We start from the raw sequence: 27,227 nt of genomic DNA on the forward strand, positions 1-27,227 counted from the left end.
GGCCAATCCAGCCTCAACTGGTTTTGGGTACATGTGCGAAAAAGCAAAACCATATCCTCAAGTGAACTTTCAGACAGAATCTCTGCTTGCCATTTTATGCTTATACATAGTTATGCACACACACACATGGTTAAAATCGGATGCATGATGAGAAAGGGGCACTGCAGAGAAGGAAAATGATTATATAACCTAATTCGTCAACGGAGCCAACATCTAAGGCTAGAGAGGTGGCTCAGTGGCTAGCTCTGGCTGCTCTGGTTTCTGTTTTGTTTTTCTTTCCTGAGAGAGGGTTTCTCTGTGTAGCTGTGGCTGTCCTGAATTCACACCGTAGACCAGGCTGACCTTGAACTCAGGGATCACACCTGCCTCTGCCTCCAGGTGCTGGAATTAAAGGTGTGCACCAGCAGAGCCTTACTCTCTGGCTGCTCTTACATTCCACACCCACATGGTGGCTCACCACCTTCTCTAACTCCATCTCTTGGGGATCCAGCGCCTTCTTCTGGCCTCTGTGGGAACTGCATGTGTGTGGCTCTCAGCCCTACACTCAAGTATACACACAGACACAAAACCTAAGTACTAAAACAGAAACCATCCTCACTCTGCCCCCTCATTAGCCCTTGCTGCTCTCTGTCACACTCCAAGGAAGGAAGCCCCAAACAGTAACTGAGCCCCCTGGTGTTTTTAACTGGTGGCAGGCTGTCCTTATTCTCATCTTGTCTGCCACTTGCTTTAAATATCATTCCCTGGCTGCTTTGCTATCTCTGTGGGCTTTTTATTTCCACTTAAGAGAAAGCCAAGAGCACAGACACGCTGGGCTCCCAACCCTGACTGCCTATGATGGCCCCCTGCCTCTCACCCCATGTAGGCACCCCCTTCCCCCATAACCCAAGAAGCAGGACTCCACAAATCACAAAGGAGCTTTATTTATAAATCTCGCTCAGGATGTGGGTTCTGTATCTGTAAAACAACTTGTAAAAAACAGAGGCCCTGCTCTGGCGAGAAGTCCTTGTTTGCTGTGACCTTGACGGCCAGGGTCCATGGTCACAGTGGCCGTAGGGCAGGTCAGTCTCCTCGTCACCAAGCCGGGGTCTAGGCTGGCAAGAACATGGAGGTGACAGATGTCTGCTCCACTGGGGCCAGAGATCTGCTGTGTTCCTCTGGCCACTTCTGTCTTGGTCCAGGGCCCACTTCGCTGTCCCCATCACCCAGGGCAAGGGGCAGTGGGGCAAGCAGCTACTACACAGGGCCCACCACGTGATGGCTTCTCAGGCTTCAGGCTCCAACTCCCCATCATCTTGATAAGCCCCCAACTCATCCATCCAGACTAGGAGAAAGAGGGGATCAGCGTCAGCAGGGGACTCTCCACCTTAACACATCCTCTGCCTGCTCCCTCCCTCCCCAGACCTAACATTCTTCACCTCAGGCCACCAGCCCCCCGCCCCCCAGCCTAGCATCAGGGTCACCAAAGGCTAAGGGGACTTGGGGAGATCAGAGTCTCCTTGCACTTATAGATCTTGAGGAGGTATCAGAGCTGGGGAGCTCCCTTGAGATTCCTGGAGTCCCTGACAAGCGTTCCCAGCTTTCAGGGCCTTCTACTGCTGTTCTCAGTTTTAATCATCCTGGTTGGTAGCATGAATAACACGGCCCTGTGCAGGGTCTGAGGTCCTTGCCAGACCTCTCTGCCTCTCTTGGCTTCCCTGCACGGAGGATGGCATTAAGGCTCAGGAAAATCTGAGGGCCGGGTGGAATTCGGGCTCAGGAATTCTGGAAGCATGGTGAAGCAAAAAACTGTGGGTTCGAGAGGCTGTGTGGGTCATCTCCCCTGGACCCACACAGACCACAGCTGTTCAGCCTTAAAAGGGGGACTTCTCCCAGGATCCAGGAGCCTCTGAAGCACTCGGCTTTAGCCTGAAGCGTCACCCCACAATCTTGTGCGTGGAGGGAACTTTACGGGAGGGGATACTGAGGCTTTCTTTGTGGCAATGGATCTCTGCTGTTCTGTGTGTCTGCACTGACACTCGCTGTGGAGTGGAGGAGGAATGGGCTGTGTAGTGGAGGAGGAGCCTGGCTCTTCTCCACCTGCTGTGGATGCTCAGGTGAGTCACTGTCCTTCCCTGGATCCCTCGTTTCCCGTCACTGAGGCGAGGCTACGACTAGTACCTACAGCCCAGGGTTGGAATGAGAAGAAGCCAAGGCATGCCTTTATCACGGAGCTTGGTGAAGGGCCACAAAGAGGGTGAGCACTGTGGCTTGGCTGCGGCTTATCCCCCGAGGGCCCTGTGACCTGGAAGCGTGGCCCTCGTGTGGTGATGTCACCGAGAGGGCGGCCTGATGGAACTGACTGGTGACTGGTGTGCCTGCCCTCTGCAGGGATGTGGGGTGGCCCTCTGGGATCTGAGCTGGTCGTCTCTTGAGTTAAAACGAGGAATGGTGGTTCTGTCCTCCTGCCCTCTGCGACCTATTCCTGTTGGGCCTGCTCCACCAGGATGCCACCCACCCATATGGGATTCAGTGATGTCTCTACATCATTTGTTCATCAGCCACAGTTTGCTTATCTGTAGCCAAGATGTGAGAGGTATACTAAGTCCAGTCCTACGTACCTGTGAGAAAATGACCCACCAGCCACAATTGTCCCCATCACCTTCTTTTCCCTTTGGTGATGGGGACGATAGAGCCCAGGGCCTTGAGCAATGCCCCCACTGAGCTGTAGGCAACCCCCTGTTCCAACATTTCTTCCAACAGGGTCTAGCTAAGTTGCCCGGCTGTCTTTGGAGTTGAGGCAGCCTTGAACTTGTGATCCTCCTATCTTAGCTTCCTCAGTAGCTGGGATTGTGGACCCTGCCCCACCAGGCCTGTATCTTCCTTCAGTGCACAGGGAAGCAGTCTCTCCTACCAGCTCCGAGGGCATCAGCAGGAGACAGACAAGGCGCCAGTCTGCACCTCACCCTTGCCAGTGCTGTCTGCCCAGGAACATTTCACGTCTTCCCATCCCTCACATCTGGAAGACCCGAGGACAGCCGCAGCCTGGCGTGGGGCTATTTCCTAATCTATTATCCTGTTGTCCAAGCTGCTATGGCCAGCACCACGGAAGACAGTGCGCCCTGCTGTTGGCAGGGATGGGGTAACTTTCGATCCCAGTGAGTGGCTAAGACGTGGCATGGGAGGCAGGCCAGACCCATCCAAACCCTCCCAGTCGAGAGCAAGGACTCCCCAGACAATTACTCGATGAGCCACAGCTTGCCAGTGCTGGCATCATGGCAAAGGGCCCAGAGTGGAACGGCCACAGAGCTGACCATCCATTAACAAGCTCAGGGGGTGATGAAAAATCAGGTCAGGCCCTAGCACAGAAGGGGTCCTGGGAGCAGTCTCGAGTGTGGTGTTGCCTCACCTGTCTGCTTCGAGTCCCTGGAAAGGGCCACGCCCGTCGGGGTCGGGGGGGTGATGATGATGTTGGGAACACTCAGGTGCTTGTCGCTCAGCACAGGGGCCTCGTCATGGCTGTTGCCACTGCCACTGCTGACACACATCTTAAAGCCTGAGGGACACACGACATGACAGAGAGCGTCAACCCCTCCAGGCAGCCAAGGTGCACCCAGTCCCTCTGCCTCGCTCTGAGAATGCCCACGCTCAGCGAAGGGACGCTGCCACCCTTGCCGGGGAAACTGAGGCTCAGGAAAGGGAAAGGCATCATTCCCAACCTTGCACAGCTCCGTGAGGGCACTGAACACTGTCTGTCCCCAGAGATATGCACAGGAGTGGTGGCACTTGAACGCCATCTCCTCAGAGAGTTTTCTAGAAGTCTCCCTGGTGGGTGCGTGCTTTTCCTTACTTGGGGAAGGTCCCTTGATGGGACCTGGACTTTGGCAGCTGAGTCACCTCTTCAGCCCCTGGGAATGTCTTTGTAGGAGGGCTCTTCAGGGAAAGTTCTGGTCCTTTTTGCGCATATGACCCAGGCTGGCCCCAAATACACAGCAGCCACCTCACCTTGGCTTCCTAAGTGCTGGGGTGACAGGCATGCGTCCTCACGCCTCATTTCAAATGTTCAGGCTGCCTGCCTCACCTCGGTCAGCTTGGACAAAGCTTCGCCTCCCTGATTCAGCTCAGCTGCTCTGGCTGCAGCGGGTTGTCACTATCTGCTTGCGGTGGTTTGAGTGAGAATGGCTCCCACAGGTTCCTATATTTGAACGCTTGGTCCCCACTTGGTGAAACTACTTGGGGAGGATTAGGAGGTACGGTCTTGCTGGGGAGGTGTGCCACTGGGGGTGTGGGCTTTGAGGTTGGAAAAGCCAGCGCCATTCCGAGTGTGTGCTCTCTCTCTCTCTCTCTCTCTCTCAGTCTCATGCTTGTGAATCAGACACAAGCTCTCAGCTACTGCTCCAGCGTCCTGCCTGCCGCCACGTTCCCCACTGTGATGGCCACAGCCTCTAACTCAGGAACGGTGAGCCCCCATGCTAAACACTTTGTTATATATAAGCTGCCTTGGTCGCGGTGTTTTGTCGCAGCGGTCAACAAGTAACTAAGACATTGCTAGTCTTCGCCCTGGCCCCGCCCCTTTCTGCCAGCGCCCTCCGGCAGCCACCAGCATCCATTGGTACACACTGGCACACACCATCACACACTGGTGGCTAGAGCTGCATCCTTACCACCCACACCTCCGGGCCCCAGCCTGTTGGTCCTACCTCCCCTTCCTGTGTCTACTTCCTTCTCTCTCCTTGCCTCTCCTTCAATTTCTTGTTGGGTTTCCTGGATCCTCCATACTCTCTTCCCTGGCACAGCAGCCAAGCCTGGGAACCCGATCACAGCAAAAATCCCATCACACACACACACATACACACACACAAATCCTGTCATACCATGCCCTGAGGACAGGCCTGAGCAGCATTCCCTCAAGTCTGTCCCCTGGGACATTTGGCCTTCTGAGATGCTCCGGGAAGGCGCACAGAAAGCAAATGAGTTTGGGAACCATACTTATGTGTTGACTCAGTCCCATTTATTTTGTCCTCCTGCTGGGGTATTTACAACCCTGACAGTTAAAGGCTCTGGGAAGTCCTGCATAAGAGAAAGATTTGTTTTTGTTTGCTTGCTTGTTCTTATTTTTGAAGCAAGATCTCATTCTAGCCCAGGCTGACCAAGAACTCACCCAGCAGTCAAGCTGTCTATAGATGCAAGGGATCTTGCTCCCCTAGCCTTCCCAGAGCTGGGACTGCAGGCATGAGCCACCCAGACAGCGTGGGAAGGCTTTTTCCCCCTTTTAATTTTTAGATTTATGTCTTCTTTTTTATATGTGTGAGAGTCTGCATGTATGTCACAGGCAAGTGAATGGTGCCCATGGAGGCCAGAAGATGGCATCGGATTACCCTGGAACTGGAGGTACATATGGTTGTGAGCCTCTATGTGGGTGCTGGGTACGAAACCCAAGTCCTCTGGAAGAACAACAGGTGCCTTTAGCCACAGAGCCATCATCTCTCCAGCCCTAGTGGAAAGGGGTTTTTAATCTGGCCTAAGTCAAGGCTCCCCAGACTTAAGACGACCTTAGAGTCCTATCTGGAGAGACACCTGATTACATCTATAACCAAGAGTCATGAAGTTAATTCTGGGACATGCTGGCCACAGCTACCCTGTCTCTCGACCCAGCTTCCAGCCCCTACCATCTGCCCTCTCCTTCCTGCCACCTGCACACAGCTCTCAGACTGTTCCTGGTCTCCAAACCCACTGGCTCCCTCTGCCCCTTCACACCTTTGCATATGCTGGTCCCCTGTCTGGAATGGACTTTCTTCCTTTGCCAGGGGAATGAGCTCCTATCCATCCCTCAAAGCCCAGCATAGCATGTTCATCTTTGGGGAAGGCAGCTCAGGCCTCTTTGACCTCTTTGACCTGTGTGCTCACTTATTCATAGGCACTAAGGTGGCAGCTCTTATCTCTGCTTTTGTTGGGGGCATGGGAAGTAGGCACCATTTCCTTATTGGTCCCCGTGAGCCCAGCACAGAGCCCAGAGCAGAGTAAGTGACGGGGCTTTTAATTTTAAATTAAATAATCAAAACCTTCAGACACCTTTGAATTTGGGGTTCTGCTTTTGCCCCAAAGAACACCAGACTTGGAGGCTGTGGGGCATGGAGGAAGCCCTGAGTGACTGTTCATTGTTGGCATGGGCACAGCCATGCCAAAAACCCCGGTACCTCAGATCCACAAAAATGGCGAAGCTCCCTTCTCCCAGACTTTTGGAGTCCAGATGCTACTCTCCTATAGAGACTGCGCCTCTTCCTTATGCGGTACGTAACCATGGACCAAGCTTCCCTAGGCGGTTACACAGTGGCCGCCCTTCTCCAGGGAAAGCACGGCCACCTGATTCCAGCTTTTCTGTCTGTGTGTCTGTCCCTCCCTTCATTCCCATGTGGCCCCAGTCAGCTCTCTGGGACCAAGCCACACAGGATGCCACAGAGGGGCCATTAAGTTTAAAAACTCACAGAGTCCTGAGTGACTGTCTCTGACTTATCTCACTGAGGCCCTGGCCACTGTCAGGATGTCCCCGAGCTGTGGTGCTTTGGTCTTAGTGGGGAGGAAACTCAGGACTCATTCTAAAGAACAGAATGGACAGAAGTGACAGCTCTTGTCCTGCCCTGGGCCACTGACACGTGGGAGGTCAAACACTGTCCCGGGTGGACAACAAGTACTCCAGAGCCTGGAGCCTGTGTTTGCTGCAGCCAGGAATGGTGGGGCACACCTGTGACCCCAGCACTCAAGGCTGAGGCAGGAGAGTCAGGAGTCCAAGGCCAGCCAGGAGACACAGTAAGACTGTCTCACAGAACGAAAGCTAAGTCAGGCGGTGTACACCTTTAACCCCAGCACTCAGGAGGCAGAGGCAGGTGGATCTCTGTGAGTTTGAGGCCAGCCTGCTCTACAGAATGAGTTCAAGGACAGCCAGGCCTACACAGAGAAACCCTGTCTTGAGAAACCAAAACCAAAACCAAAACAAAACAGAACAACACATAGCATAATTATATCCCAGAAACCCAAGCAAACAAATAAAAACTAAAAAGAACTGTTGCTTGAAGCGCTGACCCCAGCAGGCCAGAGTCACTGGGGCACACAGCAGGATGGAAGCAGGCAACCAGCCTGTCTGGCTTCTGTTTCCCAGCTCGATCTGCATGCAGCCTGTGAAGGCCCCAAATGTCAGTCTAAACTGGTGATGGACGAGTCCCAGATGAACGAAACCTCCCTCACCTCCTTTCAAGGCTGAAGGCATAAAGTCACTGAGACACCTGTCCGCCTCAATAGTGTCCTGCTAACCTCAGTCTGCCGTGAGCCAGGACTCCAGGAAGGGCAGAGCCTGTAAACATGGCACCCATGGTAAGACCACGCCCAAGTGTCTCGGTGGGTATTGGGCTGTCACTCAGCAGGAAGTGCTTGTCTGAGTCACAGTGCAGAACTGAACAAGAAAATGACCAGCCGACAGTCATCTTGACCCTGGCTGATGAACCAAATCTCCTAAATGGCCATTTTCATTAAAACAACAAAAACAAAACCCTGTCCTGTCAGGCAGTGGTTGTCCACACTTTCCATCCCAGCGCTCAGGAGACAAAGGCAAGTGAATCTCTGAGTTTGAGGCCAGCCTGGTCTACATAGAGAGTTCAGGGTAGCCAGAGCTACACAGAGAAACCCTGTCTTGAAAAAAACAAAAACAAACAAAAAGCCAAACAAGCAGACAAAAACCAACCCTGTCCTGTCTTTTCCTTTCTTCAATTTGAGACAGGGTCTCACTATGTATCCCAGGCTATTCCCAAACTTTCAATCCTCCTGCCTCAGCCTCTTCAGTGCTGGGGTTACAGGCATCAGCCTCCATGAGCTCTTAACATACAAATCTTGGAGCGACACAACCCAGTCCACAACAGAACAGGACACAGACGCTCAAGGTGCCGCCCTGGTAAGGACTCTGTGTGTGTGGGTCACGTGGTCACATGGCAGTGTCAGGGAGGAGTCAGCAGCACCATCTGTGGCTCCACAGGTGGGATGGCCAGGTGTGCGTGCCTGTGACAGGACTTGGTGAGGTCCACTGCAGTCCTTCCAGCAACTCACCACACCCAAGGGGCCTTGGGGAGCAGCTGGCCCTGGCAGTACGGGTGGTCTCTTATACAGGGTGGGGGTGGGGGCTGGGCTTGGCACCTGGCCTCATCACACAGGAGGGCACCACCTGCTGGACACACTTAGCCACCTATTCCTTAAAGGAACCGCCTTCTTAGGTCTCTCCCAGGAGAAGCCACCAGCCTATTGGCTAAGGATTCTGACAGTTTGGGAGGTAGTGAAAGAAGCCACAGCTCAAAATCCCCAGAGGACACGCCCCCTCCCCCCACCTCCCCCCCTCCATGTGGAGAAGCACTTGACCCTCCTGTGATCCAAGCTCAGGGAAGAGCCTCCCTCTCTGCTGGCCTCCAAGCACCCTGGCCGATGACCTCCCTTCCCAGCTGCTGCTCCGGGCCCCTCATCTGCCTGCTCGGCGAAGCTTCCTGTCTACAGTGCCACACTGCTGCGGTTCTAGATGCCAGGAGGGAGGCCTCCCTCTGGGCCACCCTTGGTTTTAGCTTTAGCTCCTCACAGCAGTCCCTTTTTGTTTGTTTTTGTTTTTTCTCTGTGTAGCCTTGGCTGTCCTGGACTCACCTTGTAGACCAGGCTGGCCTCGAACTCACAGAGGTCTGCCTGCTTCTGCCTCCCAGAGTGCTGGGCTTACAGGTGTTCACTGCCTCATCTTGCTAGCATTCCTTTTTTTATTGACAAAAATCAGAAGCCAAGCTTGTCCATCTCCGTTGGGAAACAGTTCACCATGGTGACTGGCGTATGGCCGGCGTCTCCCTCTCCTTGTTTCCTTTTACTTTCAACCCATTTCATCCTGGGGCCTGACAAGCTCCATCCCATGCCTCAGACCCTTCCCCTGATCTCTAGACCCTGGACTTCCCTGGCTGAGACATTCTAGCGCTGGGGTGTTGCACAGGGGCTAGGTTGGGGACAGCCAAGGAGAGTGCTCACGGGGGGGGGGGGGGGTTCCTGTCCCCAGGGCTGGCATGGCCTTTCCCCTCCATTCACAGCTCTCTCTGCCAAGTGCTGCCTGCCCGCTACACAGATGTGGAAGCTGAGGACCAGAGAGAACTGACACATGGCTGGCCAGCTGGTATGGAGTAACCAGGGTCCCTGAGCCAACTCCCAGTGTTGCTGTTTCCTATCCTGGCAATCATGAATGCAGCACAGTTCCCTGAGCAGAGCCCTGCAGTAACTATCTACCTCTGCCTCTGCAGCAGGTTGTCACCTGCCTCAGAGCCTCACAGCCTGGGCAAGTTCATGCCAGCCTTAAACCTGAGAGCAGAGACTGGCCAGGCCGACAGTGCTTGCATCTGCGCCATTTGTATGTGACTTGGGTGAAGGACTTGCAGGGGCAGGGGCATGGGGATCGGACCTCATCCTGATCACCCCACAGTGACAGAGGGGCCTCCCACTCATGTCAGAGGCCCCTCCTCACCCCCTCAACCAAAAGGAAACTCTCTCTGCCCACAGGACATACATCCTAACGAGTGTGGAGCTTAAGGACAGAGCCCACAGCTTAAGCTGGAAGTATCTGGGACTCAGGGAGCCCAGGAGAAAAGCTGCAGGCAGGGAGGATGGAGGAGGAGGAAAAGGCAGGGAGGCAGGAGAGGAGGGAGGTAGGGAAGACGGAAGGAGGAAGAAGAGGGGGAGTAAGCAGGGAAGAGGGAGGGAAGCTGGAAGGAGAGATGAGAGGGGTGGGGCAGGTCCCAGGCCCCCTCCGCTCCAGTGCGCAGCCTCACAGCCTCTGGGCAGAAGCAAAGCTCTCAGTAGGATTAGGCAACAGTGAAGATTAAAAACAAATGCGGGCCACCCTGGGGGCCAGAACGGTCATCTGTCCATTCCATGCCTTCCTCAGGCTATTAGAAGCCTGTTTCCAGAGAGACGGGTGAGGCAGGGTGCAGACCAGGGACCCAGGCTTGGGGTAGGCCTGGAGCCTGTGCAGGAGGCCTTCCTGGGCTGTGCCAAGTGCTGGGCTCCCCACCTTGAGCTTCTTTCTCTGCAGCACTCCAGTCTCTAGGCAAAGCAGACCCCACAGACCCAGCCTAAGCTACCTTCAGGGAAGCGGAACTCAGACATCCTGACACCCAGGGCCCTCCTCTACTGGCTGTGGCGGTAGCGACCCCATGGATGCCTGTGGGAATCCTCTGAGAGGTTTCTTCTGATTTTGAGTCAGAGCTTCCCAAAGCCAAGGCTGGCCTTACACTCCTGCTCCTCCTGCCCAGGTGCTGAATGGCAAGGCTGCCCTGCCATGCCAGCTTTTGCTCTCCTGTCTCTTTTTGGCTTTCACCCTGGGAGATTTAACAGCTACCAAGGGGCCTCCCTTTCCCCGCAAGAAGCTGAGTCTCTGCTTTCTGTGAGACAGGCACTGGCTGTGAGGCATCCTGGAGATGAAAACAGCCAGGGTTGTTTTAACACCCAGCATGAGGGTGACTGTGGAAATGGGTAGCTTGGCTCTCTGGCTTCTTGAGCCTTGATCTCCCTGGCTGTTAAAAAAAAAAAAAAAAAATGAACTTATAGAAACCATATGCATGTGGATGACATGGCCTGAGGGACACTAAGCTGGTTGCCATTTCCCCACCAACCTGGCCAGATTAGGTGAGCAGAGCCTGTATTTCCCCTGATAGTCCCTTGTGCCTCTAACCCTTTCTGCCTCAGTCCCCATTCCTCATTCTTCTAAAGCTCGAGGCCAAGTGAGCTCATGCCCATGACCCCACATCTAGCCCCTCCCTAGGACACCCCAGGATCCTAGGTGCAGGGCAAGGTCGTCTGCCCTACTTTCCACAGGCCTCCCCCAGGCCACAACAGACAAGCAAAGTTCTGTCCAGGGCAGGCATTATGGCTCACTGGTGCCCTCTACTGGCCATTTGTAGAACAGCACCCTGGCTCTGTTGGGAGCCTGCCTGGTGTCTCTCTCTCTCCCTTCAACAAAGCAACTTTCACACACAAGGGGCCCCAACCAGCTGAACACAGTACAGCATGAGCCAGATGGACGTCAATCTACCTTAGCAGTGCCCCTCACCTGTTTCAGCCTCTGTATTTCCCCCTGCTGGGGATACATAATGACTCCCCAGAGGGGCTAGACCAGTGCTTCCCAACCTGTGTGTCCCGACCCCCACAAAACAACCATTTCACAGGGGTCGCCTAATACCACTGGAAAACATGGGTCCTTACATCACGGTTCATAACAGTAGCAAAATTACAGTTATGAAGCAGCAACGAAAACAATCTGACGGCTGGGGGTCAGCACAACATGAGGAACTGTATTAAGGGTCGAGGCGTTAGGAAGGTTGAGAGCCCCTGGCGTGGACTGTCTGTCATTAACTCCATCCCAAGCCACTCAAGTGAAACCTCCTGACGCGCCTTCCAGGAATGCCGGCTGTCACTAATGCCAGGCACTTCACTTTTTTACTCCTCCATCAAACCAACCAATCCTAGGCACACGGCGTGCAGAGCCACCATCACGGGCTCTGCCATTCTCTGTCGCAGCTGGGGTGGTGCCAGGCAGGATAGTACCTAGGAGTGGGCAGGTATCTCAGCAGGAAGAGAGCTGGCCTGTCGCGCACAGAGCCTTGGGTTCTGTCCCCAGGAAGGGTGTGATGGCACATGCCTGCAACCCCAACACTCTGGATAAGGCAGAGGCAGGAGGATCACGAGTTCAGTCTCAGCATGGCACTCGGAATCACCTTTTCCTCTCTGGCTGGCTGGGCATGGACTTGGGACAGAGGTCTGTCTTGGCCAGGGCTGCCCACTTGCGTCACGCCTCTGTGATCCACTTCTGAGTAAAGGGCCCTGGAGGAGCTCGGGCTCTGACGACGGGCATTTATTGTGCACCCACTGTGTACCAGACATCCACCATGCGCTGGGCACACAACTGAGATCAAAATGACCCCACAGATGTTTCTCTGCCTGCCCACTGAGCTTCCCTGCCTCACAGTCCAGGTTTCAGCAACGGAAATGGAGGGAGAAAAAAATTTTTTTCTATCAAAGGTAGCTAGCCAATATTCCACAAACCTTCCTGACCTTATGCCTGTTTTCCCAAACCTTGGATGTTCCCCAAGCTCTATCACATGCTTCCCCTTTGTGCCAATTAGGCAATCATGTCAGGCCCTGCCCACATCAGGATAGAAGCCAGCGAGCGTCCCTCCCTTTTCACAAAAAGGTGACTTCTTACTCAGGCACTTCTTTGGGGGACCCTGAGAACAGTCTTCCCAACAGGTGGACCACAAGGATTTCGGGTCTGCTGGGGAGGGAAGGGACGGACCCCAGCTGGACACTTCTGGGAGGGGCCACCATGCTGAGACACAGTGCAGTCACACAGATCTGAGGTTGGGTCCTGAGTTTGGGTTGGTCACAGAGGGACAGGGACAAACAACAGACCATTGGTGGCTTGAGGGGAGATGGTGGGGGTTCAGATGGCTGCCCAGAGGGGCCAATCAAAGCAGCAGGAGGCACACAGAAGGGCACTGGGGCAGCTGCTGCCTTAGCAAAGGTGCTGGGGCAGGAACCACGGAGAATGCTAAGAATCCCAAAACTCAAAGGGCAAACACCTGTGCAGCATCCAGACCTCTAACCCGTCATCCTCCTTCACTGCCTGTCTATAATCCCGACCGAAGAGAAAGCTGTTTCCACAGATGCAGCAACGGCCGATGGCTCTCGTAGTTTTTACCTTTTCACGGCAGCCTGGGCCCAACAGGGATGGTTTAAAATCTCTTTTCAATTAAGGGAAAAGCTCCTGCTTGCGTCAGGGACCTGCAGCTGGACTTGCACGGGGAGGGGCCAGGGAGTTCAGGCTAAGGGCTGACCTCCTGCCTGCACATCCAGCCCTGGCAACCACCAGTGCCTGCTGTCCTTCGGGGCCCTCAGGGAAGGCTGCTGGGGTCTCAGCTGTGGTGAGAGGGTTCCCAGGGTCCAGCCCCAGCCTCATCATGGATCAGCTCTGGCCCTTCTCCTGGCCCTCGGCCTGCCAACCCTAAACTGGACATGGGAGGGTGACGGTAGCAGCTAAGTCACTGGAAACAAGCCTGACTCGCTGCTCACACGTGTCACCTCTGGGTCAACAGTGCTCACTCACCTTCCCAGGGCTTGGGAGGGCGAGGCGGGACAACGGTTCTGTTTCATTTCGTTTATTTCTTGAGATCAGGCCTTGAACTCTTGATCCTCCTGCCTTGGCCTCCTGCATGCGAACTTGGCAGTGTCTGCATTGCCACATCTCACTGTGGGGTTCGTTTTCCTCTGAAATCTGGCACATTCTCATTGTGGGACACATGTGCACACACAGAGACACACAGACACACATGTCAGCCTCAGTTGAGAATCACAGGTATGATCTGGTCCTCAGCATTCAGCTGAGGCAGGAGGATGGCTGTTGAATTTGAGGCTATCCTGGGCTACAAAGTAAGTTCCAGGCCAGGCTAGGCTATAGAGTAAACTATGTCTCAAGAAAAATTTGTGTTTGTGTTTGTGTGCACGTGTGTGTGTGTGTGTGTGTATGCGCATGCGAGCGCACATGCATGCATATGTACCTCTGTCTGTCTGTCATGGTAATGGCCCAGAATGTACAGCTGTTGATTTCCTATCCTTGCCACAGCCCATCACACACTAGGGAGGCTGGAGCCACGTAAGAGGCTGAGGTACCCTCCCCATCCTCCCACCGATGCCCTCCACTGGCTGTGTGTTTTGAGGAAGTATCCTGCCCTTTCTGAGCAGGAAACAGACTTGGAGCATGCAAGAAGCTGAGGCAGGAGGATTGGGAGCTGGAGGCCTGCCTGGACCCAACTCTCATCAAAGAAAGAAAGAAATGAAGCAGAGTACCCCCCTAAGAAAGCATCTTCCACCATCAGATTGCAAAATGAGAAAGACGGGTGTCGGGCAGCACGTCTGTCTGCCATGTGGTGGATGGGCGCCGGGGGCACCAGGTTCAACAGCTAGGAGCTCACTTGGCAACAGCCTGGAACTCTGAAGGACCCAGGTGTCACAGAGCGCCCTGAGCTATAGAAGGGGCGTGCTTGGGGGTGCTGGGGAGAGCTGTTGTGGATTGTCGGGACACATGGTGAATGTACCATACTGTCATGGGACCCGGAGCGCATATTCTCGTCCTCTGTGTATTCCGGTTGGACAGACCACCCCTGCAGAACTGGCCCGCCTCTGCCTGTTCTGGCATTAGGGGCCTGTGCCACTGGGCTTGGCCAGAGTATTCTTTTTTAAGGCATAGGGAAGGTAGCCTTGGGAGGGCAGGCTGTCCAGCCTCCTGACCACACACCTGCCTATGTCTGGACAGATAAACAGCCAGTGTAGTGCTGCCTTCTGAGTCGTGAGTGGCTTCAGGCCGGGGGAGGGGGTAGGCAAGTGGGCGTGGGGATAGGGAAGTGGGAGGTGGGGGCCTCACTAAGTGGCTCCAGGAGCACGGGGTGGGGGTGGCATGGGCGATTAGGGAGGGCATCTGCTTCCACCTACTGGGGCTGCCGCCCTAATTCCTGAGGACATCGGGTGCTGCTGAGGCTTAGCTTAAGCACTAGTGACAAGGGAGACCAGAAGGCTAAGTCCTAGAGTGGGGCAGGGAGCTAGACATTGCCCCGGGCACAGAGTGGGGCCGGATCAATCATGACAAACTCCAGGGCTTCAAACAGGCTTTCAAGATCAGCACACTCAGAGCTCAGCCTGGGCAGGCTCTGCAAAGAAGGTTCCAGAAGGAGGTCTGGACCAGTCTTCAGGTCCCTGTGCTGTCCACCCTGGGTGGCCTACAACTTTCTATATAGCTGAAGATGACCTTGAACTTCTGATCCTCCTGCCTCCACCTGCTCAATGCTCGAATTACCAACTGAGCTAAGTCCCTAGCACCAGTCTTTTTATGGAATATATAATATATATATTACATAAATACACACACATAAATACATACACACACAAATACATACATATAAGTACACACATACACATGTAAATACATACTTAGACATGTAAACATATATACACACCAGGCTAGCCTCGAACTACAGAGATCCACCTATCTGGCTCCTGAGTGCTGGGATTAAAGGCATGCGCCACCATGCCCAGCCATACACATCTGAATACATGCGGACAAATACACTTTGCATTTTTGAAGACTTTGGCTGTGCCGCCAGCTATAGTCAACAAGTTCTCTCTAGTTTACCACTGTGCAGAAATCAATGGGCTTTTTGGCCTAGAACCTTGAAATGTTTTTTCCTGTTTGTACAGGGGCAGCACACTGTATGAAACCTGTAAGGTTAAATCTACACGGAGCTGATAATGGAAACTAATCAATTATTGTTTATAGTGGGGGGAGTAAAAAGGACAGTGGGGACCCAGCACATGACGCCTGGCCTACCTGCTGGGAAGCCAGCTTGTAGCAGAGCCCCTCATCCCACCCCCCGGACACCAAAAGTTTGTGTGTCAAACTTTTGGGTCCTTGAGCTAGAAAGTTCTGAGTCGGGTACCAACTATCTGGGGACCCCTTGAGTAAAAAAAAAAGGGGGGGGGTCAGGAGAAATGAAGGTACTTTAATCTACTGACCCACAGGTCAGTGTGCTGGCCTCATTGTCAGGTCTTGAGGTCTAGTTGCTAGCCTAGGGGACTCTTGTTGCCTGGTGGTCTAGAGGGGGCTGTAATCAGCAGGCCAGGGTTAGGGGTGAGGGTGTGGCTGGGGTTGGCTCTCCCTCTTCCCTTCCTCTTCTGGAGTCTTAGAGTTGGCTTTTGGAACTAAAAAGCGTTTATCTCTAAAAGCTGGGGGGGGGGGGCGTGGCCTGCCTGCCAGTCACATCAGACTGGACTCAGCCGGCAAGTACTCTCTCTGGAGGCCATTCTACACCCCTGTTCCTGCAGGACAATGGTTCTCAACCTCCTTGACGCTGTGACCCTTTAATACAGTTCCTCGTGTTGTGGTGACCCCAAGCATCAAATTATTTTTGTTGCTTCTTCATCACTGTAAGTTACCTACTGTTAGGAATCATAATGTAAATATCTCAACCTTCAGAACTCTAAGTTAGCTACTGTTAGAAATTGTAGTGTCAATTTCTGTGTTGTCCGATGGTCTCAGGCCGACGGAGTTGAGACACAGGCTGAGAGCTGCTGCTGTAGGAGCTGTGACAATGGAGGTACAACCTTCCTCACCTTCTTCCTTCTGAGCTCCCGGGAGAACACAGACTGGCTGACCATCTGTACTGATGGACTGTGCTCCAGCATCCCCGTCCTTGGGCTGACCTTTATTTCCTCCAGCATGGGCAAGTGTCCTGAGGCTTGCTTAGCAAATGCACAAAAACTGTGGGACTCCAGACAATAGCATTTTATGCCCTACAGCTCTGGATGGAGGTAGTTCTTGGACCCAAGAACCCTAGGGAGGCCCTAGGGACGGGCTCCTCCCTGCTTCTCCTGGTTCCGAGCGGCTCCCATGTCTGCAGGCTCTACTATAGCTTCTCATGGACATCTTCTCTGTCTCTCTGCCCATGCAGATGTCAATCACTGGGTTTAGAGTTTAGAGATAGCCCCTCAAATCTAGTGTGAGCTCATTAAAAATCCTCAGCTAACACACCTGCAAGAATTTCACTCCCAAACAATCAAGGGCCTCACAGTCTGTGGTCCTTGCCCAAGGGGGATCCTGCTCAGCCTCCAGGAGGTCTTTAATGTCCTCATCTATAAAACGGGCTACAGCTTCCAAGGGACTGGGAAGTCCCCAACCTCAATGCCTGGCAGTGCCATCACTGTGGGATAAAGATTTGGGTGAGACCAGAACAGAAGCCAGGCGCACACAGGACTCCAGGAAGCTAAGTGCCCACTCTGGGAGTGGAGCCCAGACCAGGCTTGTAAACTGGGGCAGGCTTGCTTTTATGGACAAGCAGAGTGAGTAGCCATTCTACGCCATTACTGTGCTGAGACCCTGAGAGGAGACAAACATGGCTATGTGAACATCCAGTCCAGGCTGGCAGAATAAGGGAGTACAGGAGAGAAGCTGAGGAGCCAACATTAGGCTGTACTGGCCTGACACTGGAGCCACCCTGTGTATTGGAGAACTGTGTCTCAGGCAGAGGGACCAGCAGGTGCAAAGGCCCCGAGGCAGGAGGAGACAAAAGTGGCGGGAAGCAGACTGTGGGGGAAGAACAGGGGAGGGAAGCAGGAGTCATGGAGGTGGGTGGCACTGGAGGAGCCTTAGTGTGCCATTGAGAAATTAGTATTTGGGGATGGGAGGGTGGTGAGATGGCTCAGAGGTCAGGAGCTCTTGCTCTTCCTACAGGGAATCAGAGATTGGCCTTTGGTTATCAGCACCCACATCAGGCAGCTCACAACCACTTGAAGTTCTAGCTCCAGGGCATCTGGCGCCCTCTTCTGGCCTCACCTGAACTCACACATGCATACCCACATGCATACACATAATTAAAAGTAAATGAGCCTTTAAAAAAATATTAGCTCTTAAAAAGACTATGCATTTTATGTATGTGAGTGTTTTGCTTTGTGTGTATGTCTGTGCTGACAGAGGTTAGAAGACACCATTGGACCCCCTGGAACTGGAGTTATGTACAATTGTGAGTAGCCATGTGAGTACTGGGAATTAAACTCTAGCCTTTTGCAAGAACAAGTGCTCTTAACTGCAGAGCCATCTTGCCAGCCCATAATCAACCAATCAATTAATCATTTGTTTTTTTCTATATAGGGTTTCTCTGTGTAGCCTTGGCTGTCCTGAAATTCACTCTGTAGACCAGGCTGGCCTCGAATTCACAGAGATCTGCCTGACTCTGCCTTCTGAATGCTGGGATTAAAGGCCTGCATTACTACTGCCCATCAAATTTGTATTTTTTTTTAAACGAGAGTTCGTTGTGTAGCTCAAGCTAACCGTTAGCTCACCGTCCTCCTACCTCCAGGGTCCACCACCATGACAGCTACAAATTTGAGTGCCCTGGATGATACTCAGTCCACAGTATGGCTGGATGGAGGATGTTTCCCTTTTCCCTGAAAATCCTGAGCACAGAGGCACATACAGGGGCATCTTGATGAGGGCATCATGGAAAATGAGTTTGGAGTGTTAAGCTGAGCTGAGGTGGCGGGGTGCTGTGCTGTGCAGTATTTGCCCTGTGCTGTTCACATACTCTCAGTAGGAGCAAAGATGATTTGGAGTCCTGAGATAGCCTTGAGCTGGGCTCCCTACAAGGAAGATTGGCTGGGAATGTGTGAGCCCCAGGGACAGGAGGACCTAGGTAAGTCCAGGCTGGCTCCCTTGCTTCTGTTGCCCCGTGAATAACAGCAACCCTCCCACACACACACATCTGGGGGTGAACTGGCTCCAGGCTGAGTCCAGCCTTACTGGAATGAGGTGTTTGAAGGTTTTATCAGGATAAGGACCTCACAGCGACAGCATCCTAGGGATGGGTGGACTAACCCTGACAACTGTGCACCCAGCGCAGAGAAGAAAGGGCAGAAGAGGAGCCACACGAGGATGAAGGTGGTTGATGAGAAGAAAGGGCAGAAGAGGAGCCACACAAGGATGAAGGCAGATGATGAGTGACTAGAGCAAGGCCTTGGGAATAGTTCAAATCCTCCCTGACCCCAGGGAAACTGGACTCTCTCTCTGGGCTTCGGCCTTCTCATCGTGGAGACAAATGGCTTAATCCATATAGAATTCACAGAAAAGGGCCTTTCCCAGGCAAAGCCCCCAAGTCAAATTGGCCATTTATTGTTCATTTGACCACTCTGATTCCTGGTATTTATTCCAAACAAATTGTCATCATTGTCATCATCATCATCCTCAAAAAATATCCAACAGGGCTTACCCACAATGCAACAGTGTAGATCTCAAGGTCATCCTTGGCTACATACAGCCTGTAACCTGGGCTACATGAGACAGTGTCTCAAAGGAAAGAAAACAGAGCACATAGTACCACACAGAGCCAAACTTGTGGCTTCCCTGGAGTGGCCCACACAGGAGGCCGGGCCATGACTTAGGCCTGTGGGGATAATATCACTGAGAGAGAGAGAGAGAGAGAGAGAGAGAGAGAGAGAGAGAGAGAACAGGCTCCATGGTAGAGGAGGTGGGTCTTGGGTCTTGACAGAAGTAGAGTGAGGAGTTGTGGGGTTCTCTGCCTGGTCCATGCGCTGAAGTCATTCCCAGGTTACTGTGGGCTTCATCACCTCCAGGGGCTGAGTAGCTGGAGGCAGGTCAACTCTAGCCCACAATAAAAACTGCATGAGGTGATGCCTTGAAGGGGCCCCTTTTCAAAGCTCCTGTTCTAGGGGCCCTTGGTGCACAGTGTTTTAGGCTTGTGATGGGGTAGGGTGGAGGTGTGTCCTGCTGGAGAATTACACTGTGTCCCGGGCTGAACTATCTCAGATATCCTGATATAACCAGGCTAGTCCCCACTGAAAAACAAAACATGTCCCATCTTGCTGGACCATGGGTCTATTTCCTTTTTGTTAGAGACAGGCTGATGGTGTAACTCAGACTGGTTTGGGATTCACTATTTTGCCCAGGCTGGCTCCAGACTTGCAGAAATTCTCCTGCCTCAGCCTTACAGGCGGTGGGATTGCACATACATACCTAGTTGGATCCTAAATATCCCTGAAAGGCTCATATGTCCCTGGTCCCTAGCACATGGGGACACTTGTAAAGAGCAAGCCCAGTGGGAAGTTATGTCATTGAGGACATACCCTTAAGGAAAAACTAAGACCCTGACCTCCACCCCAACCCTTTCTAATCTCCTAATGAGATCTGCATCTCATTCTTTTAAAAAAATTATTTATTTTATTTATTTTGGTTTTTCAAGACAGGGTTTTTCTGTATGTTTGGCTGTCCTGGACTCACTTTATAGACCAGGCTGGTCTCATACTCACAGAGAGTCTGCTTCTGCCTCCCCAAGTGCTGGGATTACAGGCATGAGCCACCACACCCAGACTATTTATTATCATTTTATGTGCATTGGTGTTTTCCTGCATGCATGTCTGTGTGACGGTGTCAGATCTGGCAGTCAAAACAGAGGCTGCAAAGCCCAGGTAGCAAAGGGGTGTGGGGATGATCATGAGAGCTGCATCCCAGTGACAGCCTAAATGCTGGGTGCCTGGCACCCCTGAACACCCACAGCCAGTCATGACCCCACTTTGTGGACAAGGAAATCAAGGCCACCATTCAGGTCTCCAGAGCTTTGGGCAGGTTGGAGAACACAGGCCGCTTATTAGGTTCATCTTGAAGGGCAAAAGGGTAAGAGAAGGCTGAGGAAGGGAGCCTGGGGTAGGCAGGGAGGGGAACCCAGTGTCTGGGCCAGTGGCTGAGCCTGTGGGATTAGCATGTATTTGGCAGTGGCCATCAAGAAAACACACCAAACAGTGAGAACTAGGGCTGGTATGGTCCTGTGGCCTTCGAGAGCAGTGGAGATGGATGGAGCCATAGCCAAGCTGGATGATAACAAGCAGCTAAGGTGACGAGCCTATGGTACCTGCCAAGGATGTCCAGGGCAGGTCTGGACTTCAAGGCTGGGAGGTGAAGGTGGGGAACATGCCTGTGTCACAGGGTGACATCAAAAGGCTTTGGGTGTCACCGGGGCCATGGTGCCTCGGGTTCCCTCTGAATATCACAACAGAGGTCTGTGCTGCCTCCGCCAACACCTCTCACCGATTCTGCACCCTTCTAGAACTTTCCGATGGCCTTTTCTCCCCCAGTGCTAGCTAAGCTGACCTCTTGCCTGGGTGATAACACTTATCAGAGTGTCCTGGGAGGGTACTCCTCAAGCTATGCCTGGCTTCCCCTTCCCCAGGTGCCCTCACTTTCTGGATCGTTCCCTTTGAGGAGGAAGTTGAAGCCCAAGGATAACGACCTCTGGTGAAGGAAGGAGGGAGGAGGTTGCAGAGGCAGAGCAAGATTTGTAGTATACCTACTGTATACATGGACTGCTTTTGTAGATAGGTGTCTCTTCAGTCTAGGCCAGCACCTCAGGCCTCTGGGGCCTCCTATACTATCTCCACACCAGCCTACCCTCTCTTTGCTCCCCAATGTTCCTTGACGCCAAACCCCACATTCTTCCTTACCTTTCAGACAGGAGGGCTTCAGCCCCATGGTGTCGCCTCTGCAGGCCTGTGAAGAGAGGAGAGCACTCAGAGAGGGGCAGGGATGTCATTGTACTGGCCACATGTGGCCAGGCCCCTACTTAGCCAGCCAAGCACACAACAGGAAGCAGTGGTTAGACAAGCCAGTTGTGAGGTCACAGTGCCTGCTGACCACATTTGGGCTGAGTGTGTGCTGGGGGCAGAGGGCTGCTCTCCAGGAAAGTTCAGGTAAGGCTGGCCAGGGTTGAGGGCCCTTTTTATGAGGGCCCTTAACTTTTAGGGGCCACAGGACAATGGTCAGCCTCAGAGATAGCGGCTATGAGGCAGATGAAACCTACCATAGCAGGTACTCTTTCCATTATAACCTCTCCCCTGCGGATTTTCTTTCTTTTTTATAACTTATTTATTTATATTTTGTGTATTGGTGTTTTGCCTGCACATATGTCCATGTGAGGGTGTCAGATCATGGAGTTACAGACAGTTGTGACATGAGGGTGCTGGGACTTGAACCCAGGTCCGCTGAAAGAACAGTCAGTGCTCCCAACCGCTGAGCCATCTCTCCAGCCCCTCCCCTGATGATTTTCAAGGTTTCTAGTCATTGTCTCATTCATTCATTCATTCATTCATTCATTCATTCATTCATTCATTGTGGTGCTAGGGATTGAACCCAGGACCTTGCATCTAGCTGGCATATCCTCTGTACTGCTAAGCCATAGCCCAGCCCCTGCCCTCTCAATATGGATGCTTGGAATGGATTGAACCATAATAGGTTGTGTCCCTAGTCCATGGAGAATTAGAACAGTTCTCACCCACATTCTCCTGACCTTCCTACTACTCTTTCCTTAGAACTCCAGTAATTGATCAATAAAGCAGGAGGCAGGGGAGGGGGAGCCATCTCTACACCTGACACTCCATCTTCCAGGCAATGTCAACACCCTGTTTTGAAGATATGAAAATCAAGATTCAAGGAGCCCAAGGCCACGCAGCTTACTGGGAGCCACAGAGCTGGGATCAGCCTCAGCTCCAGCCCAAGGACTCCTCAGACCCTCTTGGGAGCTAGGACACTCACTCATACCTTTAGAGGCTTATGGAAGCCATCTGTGTGCAAGGGCCCTGTGCTTGCCTGGGTGGGGGAGGGCATGGAGGGTGCTTTGAACCCCCCCACCCCAAGTGGGTCACTCTAGTGGCCAGCAGCTTGCAATGTTCAAGGTGTGTAGACCTGCAGGAAGGCTAGGACTCAGGAAATAAACAAGGCTCAGGAAGTACCTGAAATTCACCAGATTCCCAAGACCCCTCCTTCCCTTATATTTAAGTGGTAAGGACTGCTTTGGACCAAATTCAGTGCCCTGCAGAGTGGTTGCAAAAGAGTTCAGGGTCCTAGTGTTTAAGAGTTGCCACACATGCTGGGGTGGGCTTTGGTGACACAGTTGCCCTCAAGTTATTCATGCTCATACAAGTCACCCCAGTACATACTCATGGGGTTTCCAAGTTGGACTTGGACACAATTGTTGCTTGGTTAACACAGGTGGACAGGGGGTCACATGACAGGCACTTGACTCATGTTCCATGTTCAAATCAATGGACAAGAAACATCTCCCAAAGCCAGGCGTGATGGCACACGCCTGTAATCCCAGCACTCAGGGCGGCAGAGGCAGGTGGATCTCTGTGAGTTCAAGGCCAGTCTGGTCTACAAAGTGAGTTCAGGACAGCCAAGGCTACACGGAGAAACCCTGTTTTGGAAAAGGAAGAAAGAAAGAAAAAAGAAGCATCTTCCATAGTGGCAGGGCAAGTAGATGAGGGTATAAATAAACAGGGCTCTGCCAAGAAGGGGGGTTGAAGGTGGTAAAAGCTGGCACCCCTAAAGGTATGTGAGTGTGGGACATAGCTCAGGTGGTGAGTGTTTGCCTAGTGGTGCACACCTGTAAGCCTAGCACTTGGGGGATCCAGAAACAGGAGGTTCACAAGTTCAGGGTCCTCCTCAGCCCAGACTGCCAGGCACCTCTACAGGGCCCGTCCGCTGCAGACAGGCACACACACGCAGGCAGATATGCACCCCCATTTTGGAACTTGGCTCTTCCTGTTCTGTCTGTTGGGAGTTGGTCTCAGCTACCCAACAGAGCACAGAACGGTGAGGGTGTTTGCCCCGCCTGCAAATGTGCCAGAAAAGGAGAGCAAGGGTGGTTGGTAGGGGCTGAGAGGGAGAAGAGCCAGCTTTGAGGCTGACGCTGGGGCACAGGGTTTAGTACTTGTTTGCAAAGTGATGGCCAAGAGGAAATGTCGGTGCTGGGGAGATGTCTCGGCAGTTAAGCTGCTTGCAATGCCAGCGTGAGGACCACAGTCCGGACCCCACCTGTCTCAGAGTCCCCCAGAGCCAGCTGGCAAGCATATGCATGAGCTCTGGCTTTGACTGAGAGCTCCCGCCTCAGTGAATGAGGCGGAAGAAGGATGGAAAACTCTTGACATCAACCCTGGGCCTCAGGCACCCACATGTGCTCATACCCGACATGTACCACCCCGCATGTGCGGCCCACAGGTATGACAAAGCATGCGTATGCACACAGGACAAAAATGGAAAAGGAAAAGGCCTGTCTTAGGTGGGTAGCACGGGGTCCACAGTCGTGTCTCTGATTCAGATCGTAGTGTCATGTTTTGTGAGGAACAACCTTGTTCTCAGGAAACACACACCAAGCCAGGCCCGGCGGCGCACACCTGGAATCCCGGCAACTCCGGAGGTAGAGGCAACAGGAGAAGGAACTCAAGGCTAGGACCAGCTACACAGGGAGCTTGAGGCCTGAGCGGGCTATGTGAGACCGTGTCTCAAAAGAACTCCCTCCTCCCCCTATTGACTGTGGGGTCAAGGGTCACCCATCACTCTGCCCAGTTCTCAGCTCAGCCTGTAGAGTGGCCCCGAGGGAACTGAGGGAAGGGACAGGCTGCTGCTTACAGGAGGCAAGCCAGAGTATGAAGATTTCACTTCACACCTTAGTGAGGGTGGAGAGCTTCCATTTAGAGTGACGGGGCTCTTGTCATTTGCACAGTGGACGCTTCACGGTCAAGGCAGTGGGAAGAGACTCAGGGTGGGCAGTGAGGGCTCCTGTGGGCCTTGGGGACCAGCGCTCATCAGGTGGGACTTGGCCACCTGGCTTTCACAGGCTTGCAACACACAGAAAAAAGTCAGGAGTCATCATGCTATGCACCTGCCTGTAGAAGGCAGGCTCTTCCAGCCCGTGTCTGGGGAACACTGGGCCACACAAATCTAGAACTATTGAGGGATGGAGTGACAGGCTCCAGGATGAAGGCAGGGTGCCTGGGTCGTGCATGGGACACATCCCATCCCACGTGATTCAGTGTGGACCTGTAACTGGCCGAGCTGGTTCCTCCTTTGGAACCTTGCTACTCTAGCCATAGTGCTGATTGTGATAATCAGCTGTCATGAATGGAAAAATGACTAGGAGGCAATTGGGCTGGGAGCCCCCCTTGGCCATGGTCTCTGCCCAGTCACCTCTGCCAAGAGAGCCTGAGTCACAGTGGCACTCCACCCCTTAACAAAGCCCTCCTTTAAGGACCAGGCTGGGCAGGAGCAGTCAGAAGGGAGGAGGAATGTGACCGTTTGCTAGGTGTGTGCATCTGAGAGGCTGGGGGAGGATGGGCAGGGCAGCCTGGTCTCCTAGCTGTTCCCTAGGCTCCCGCCACTGAGCTGTTTCCTGCCTTGGGCACCCTGGGCACAGCCATATCTGGGTTTCTTCCTTCTTTAGAAAAGTCACTTTATTTGTATGGCAGGATTAGAATTCTTTCAATTCCAGCCCCAGCAACGTGCCGAGAGAACAGATGCCAGTCTTGGGGTGCCTCCCCCACCCGCTAAGGCCGGACTGCCAACCTGTGACTCTCAGGGAGGCTAGAGAGGCCAACAGCCAACAAAACTCCAACTGGGAACCCAGCTTCCCACCAGGTTGCTGTCTGCTCTGGGCCAGTTTGTGACCCCTCTCCCACTTTACAACTTCTAGAGCCTGGGGAGGTGGCTCAGTGGTTAAGAACACTGGCTGCTCTTCCAGAGGACCCAGGTTCGATTCCCACACCCACATGGCAGCTCACAACCGTCTGTAACTCCATCTCCAGGAGAGCTAACACTCTCATGCAGACATATGTGTAGGCAAAACACCAATGCGCATGAAATAAGAATAATTTAAAAAAATCTTCTAAACAATAAAGCCCTCAGTGCAAGAGAACGTCCTCTCATGTTTTCTGTAGTCAAGACTGTACTCGGAGTGTGGGATGGGGTAAGGGGAACATGACTCAGTGGTTAAGAGCATTTATTTCTTTTGCAGAGAGCCTGGATTCTGTTCCCAGCACCCCACGGTAGCTCACAATCACCTGTAACTCCAGCTCCAAGGGATCCAATAACCTCCAAGGGCACCAGGTATGTATACGGGGCAGACATACATGCAAGCTGAACACTCATATACATAAAAATATTTTTTTTTTCCTAAAAGAGACCATAGGAACAGAGAGATGGGTACTGTGACCTTGGTGGCTACTGACCTTGGAGACCATAACTGTGTGGGGTCTGGGAGAATGACACTCAAAGTGGGTTTCTTCTGAGTGGGTTCTCCTCTATCAGTCTCTATGGTGCATGATTCTACAGGCCTGGCTAAGCTTCCCTGCCCCAAGATGAGAGCCATTCCCTGTTGCCTCGGGGCTAACACATCAACTTATCGACCTTCCTGCCTCAGTTTTCTGCCTCTAAAATGGGGAGCAGAAGAGTCCCCATTTGGTTAGAGGACTGGTGTGAGCATGAAAACAGCCAGCGCATGTCTGGCACAAGCCAACTGCTGGCTAAGCATTAGCATCCTTAGTCCAGGAAGAGGACGTCTCCCGAGTGACCTACGCCTCCCTGGGGGATGCACACTCCTGCCTGAGGCATGCCCACCAGCTGAGACCTTCTAGGGACAGATTAGACTCAGCTTTCCACGGCCTTGGAGCTGGTAGAGGGATTAAGACTTTCCATAAATACACAGCCTCTCTCCTGTGCAGAGGACTGGGACCCGGGGGAAGGGGACCAGGACAGGACCAGGCCACATTGTGTCCTGAGTAGGAAAGGGACCTCGAAGCATAAAAGGTGCTGATAGCACAAGCAGGACTTCCTGGAAGTGTCTCAGGCTGGAGAGAGACATCAGAGTCTCCCAGGAGAAGCCATCTGGGACTCAGTTTCCTTATCTGTAAAACAGGGTGTGTCCTAACATTTCTAGCCTCTCTCGGAACGCCTCCTATTTTGCGCTGCACTGTTCTTTTGGCAAAGGCCAGAAGTCCTTCCTACCCTCAGAGTCCCCAAGGAAAGCTGTGGGTCCTCTTTTTAATAAGCGCCCTCCCCAGATCTGCCAGGGCCAGCCCTGCCAAGAGAAGTGCCTGCTTCTAGCGGGTTGCCCTTTGCGGTCGGGAAGCTGCTTTGATGTACTGGGCGCCCCTAAGCGAGGCAGCTCATCAATAATACATTCGAAACACTTGGTGGAGGGAAGCGGTTCCTCCCGAGGCCTCCTGCCCCCACCTCGCCCGAGTACTCCGCAACCTGACAGCCCAGCCCGTGCATAAAGGGGCCTGAGGCTACCACGAGCGGGACACGCCCCCACCCGATGCCAGACACGCGGCTAGAGGGGGCCCCGGAGCTGAGCAGCAAAGTCTTCGAGAAGTTGTGGGACGCCTGGAGCCGAAGGGTCTCCCATCACTCTGGGGTCCCCTCCGCCTTAGGGTCTCCACAGGCCACCCCTCCCCCGTCTCCACCCCACCCTGTAGTCACTACCCTCCCGGGTTCCGCAACCGGGGTCTCCACCGTCCCGGCTTCCCCGCCCCGAGATCCCCACCGTCCCAGGTCTCCGCGAGGGACTCTGGGGTCCCTCGTCTTGGGTCTCTCCCCACGTCCCAGATCTCCAAAGCCCGGAGTGTCCGCCGTGGCGCGCATGGCGCGAGCACACTCACCGCTTCCCGGGGCGCCCTGGGCGCGGACGCTGGCGGTCGTGAGGGACAGCAGGCGACGCGCCTGCAGCCGTGGGCCGCGGGGGTCATGGCCCGGCCTGCTCTCCCTGCAACGGCGCTGGCCTCGGCCCCCGCCCGGCACCTGGAGGGCG

The 27,227-nt window shown here is 53.4% G+C and overlaps 1 protein-coding gene across 1 annotated transcript; it reads right to left on the reverse strand.

Moving 5' to 3' along the window:
• Positions 1–907: 907 nt before the first annotated feature.
• CUNH16orf74 (chromosome unknown C16orf74 homolog) lies at positions 908–27,227 on the reverse strand. The gene is made up of 4 exons (XM_055620760.1): positions 27,079–27,227; positions 21,091–21,136; positions 3,389–3,535; positions 908–1,324 (listed from the first exon to the last, which is right to left on the reverse strand). The coding sequence occupies exons 1-4, from the start codon at positions 27,163–27,165 to the stop codon at positions 1,266–1,268; spliced, it is 339 nt and encodes a 112-aa protein (XP_055476735.1). The 5' UTR covers positions 27,166–27,227; the 3' UTR covers positions 908–1,265.

The sequence above is a fragment of the Psammomys obesus genome, unplaced genomic scaffold, assembly GCF_907164565.1.
Source record: "Psammomys obesus unplaced genomic scaffold, mPsaObe1.curated_primary_1811, whole genome shotgun sequence".
NCBI classification, from domain to species: Eukaryota; Metazoa; Chordata; class Mammalia; order Rodentia; family Muridae; genus Psammomys; species Psammomys obesus.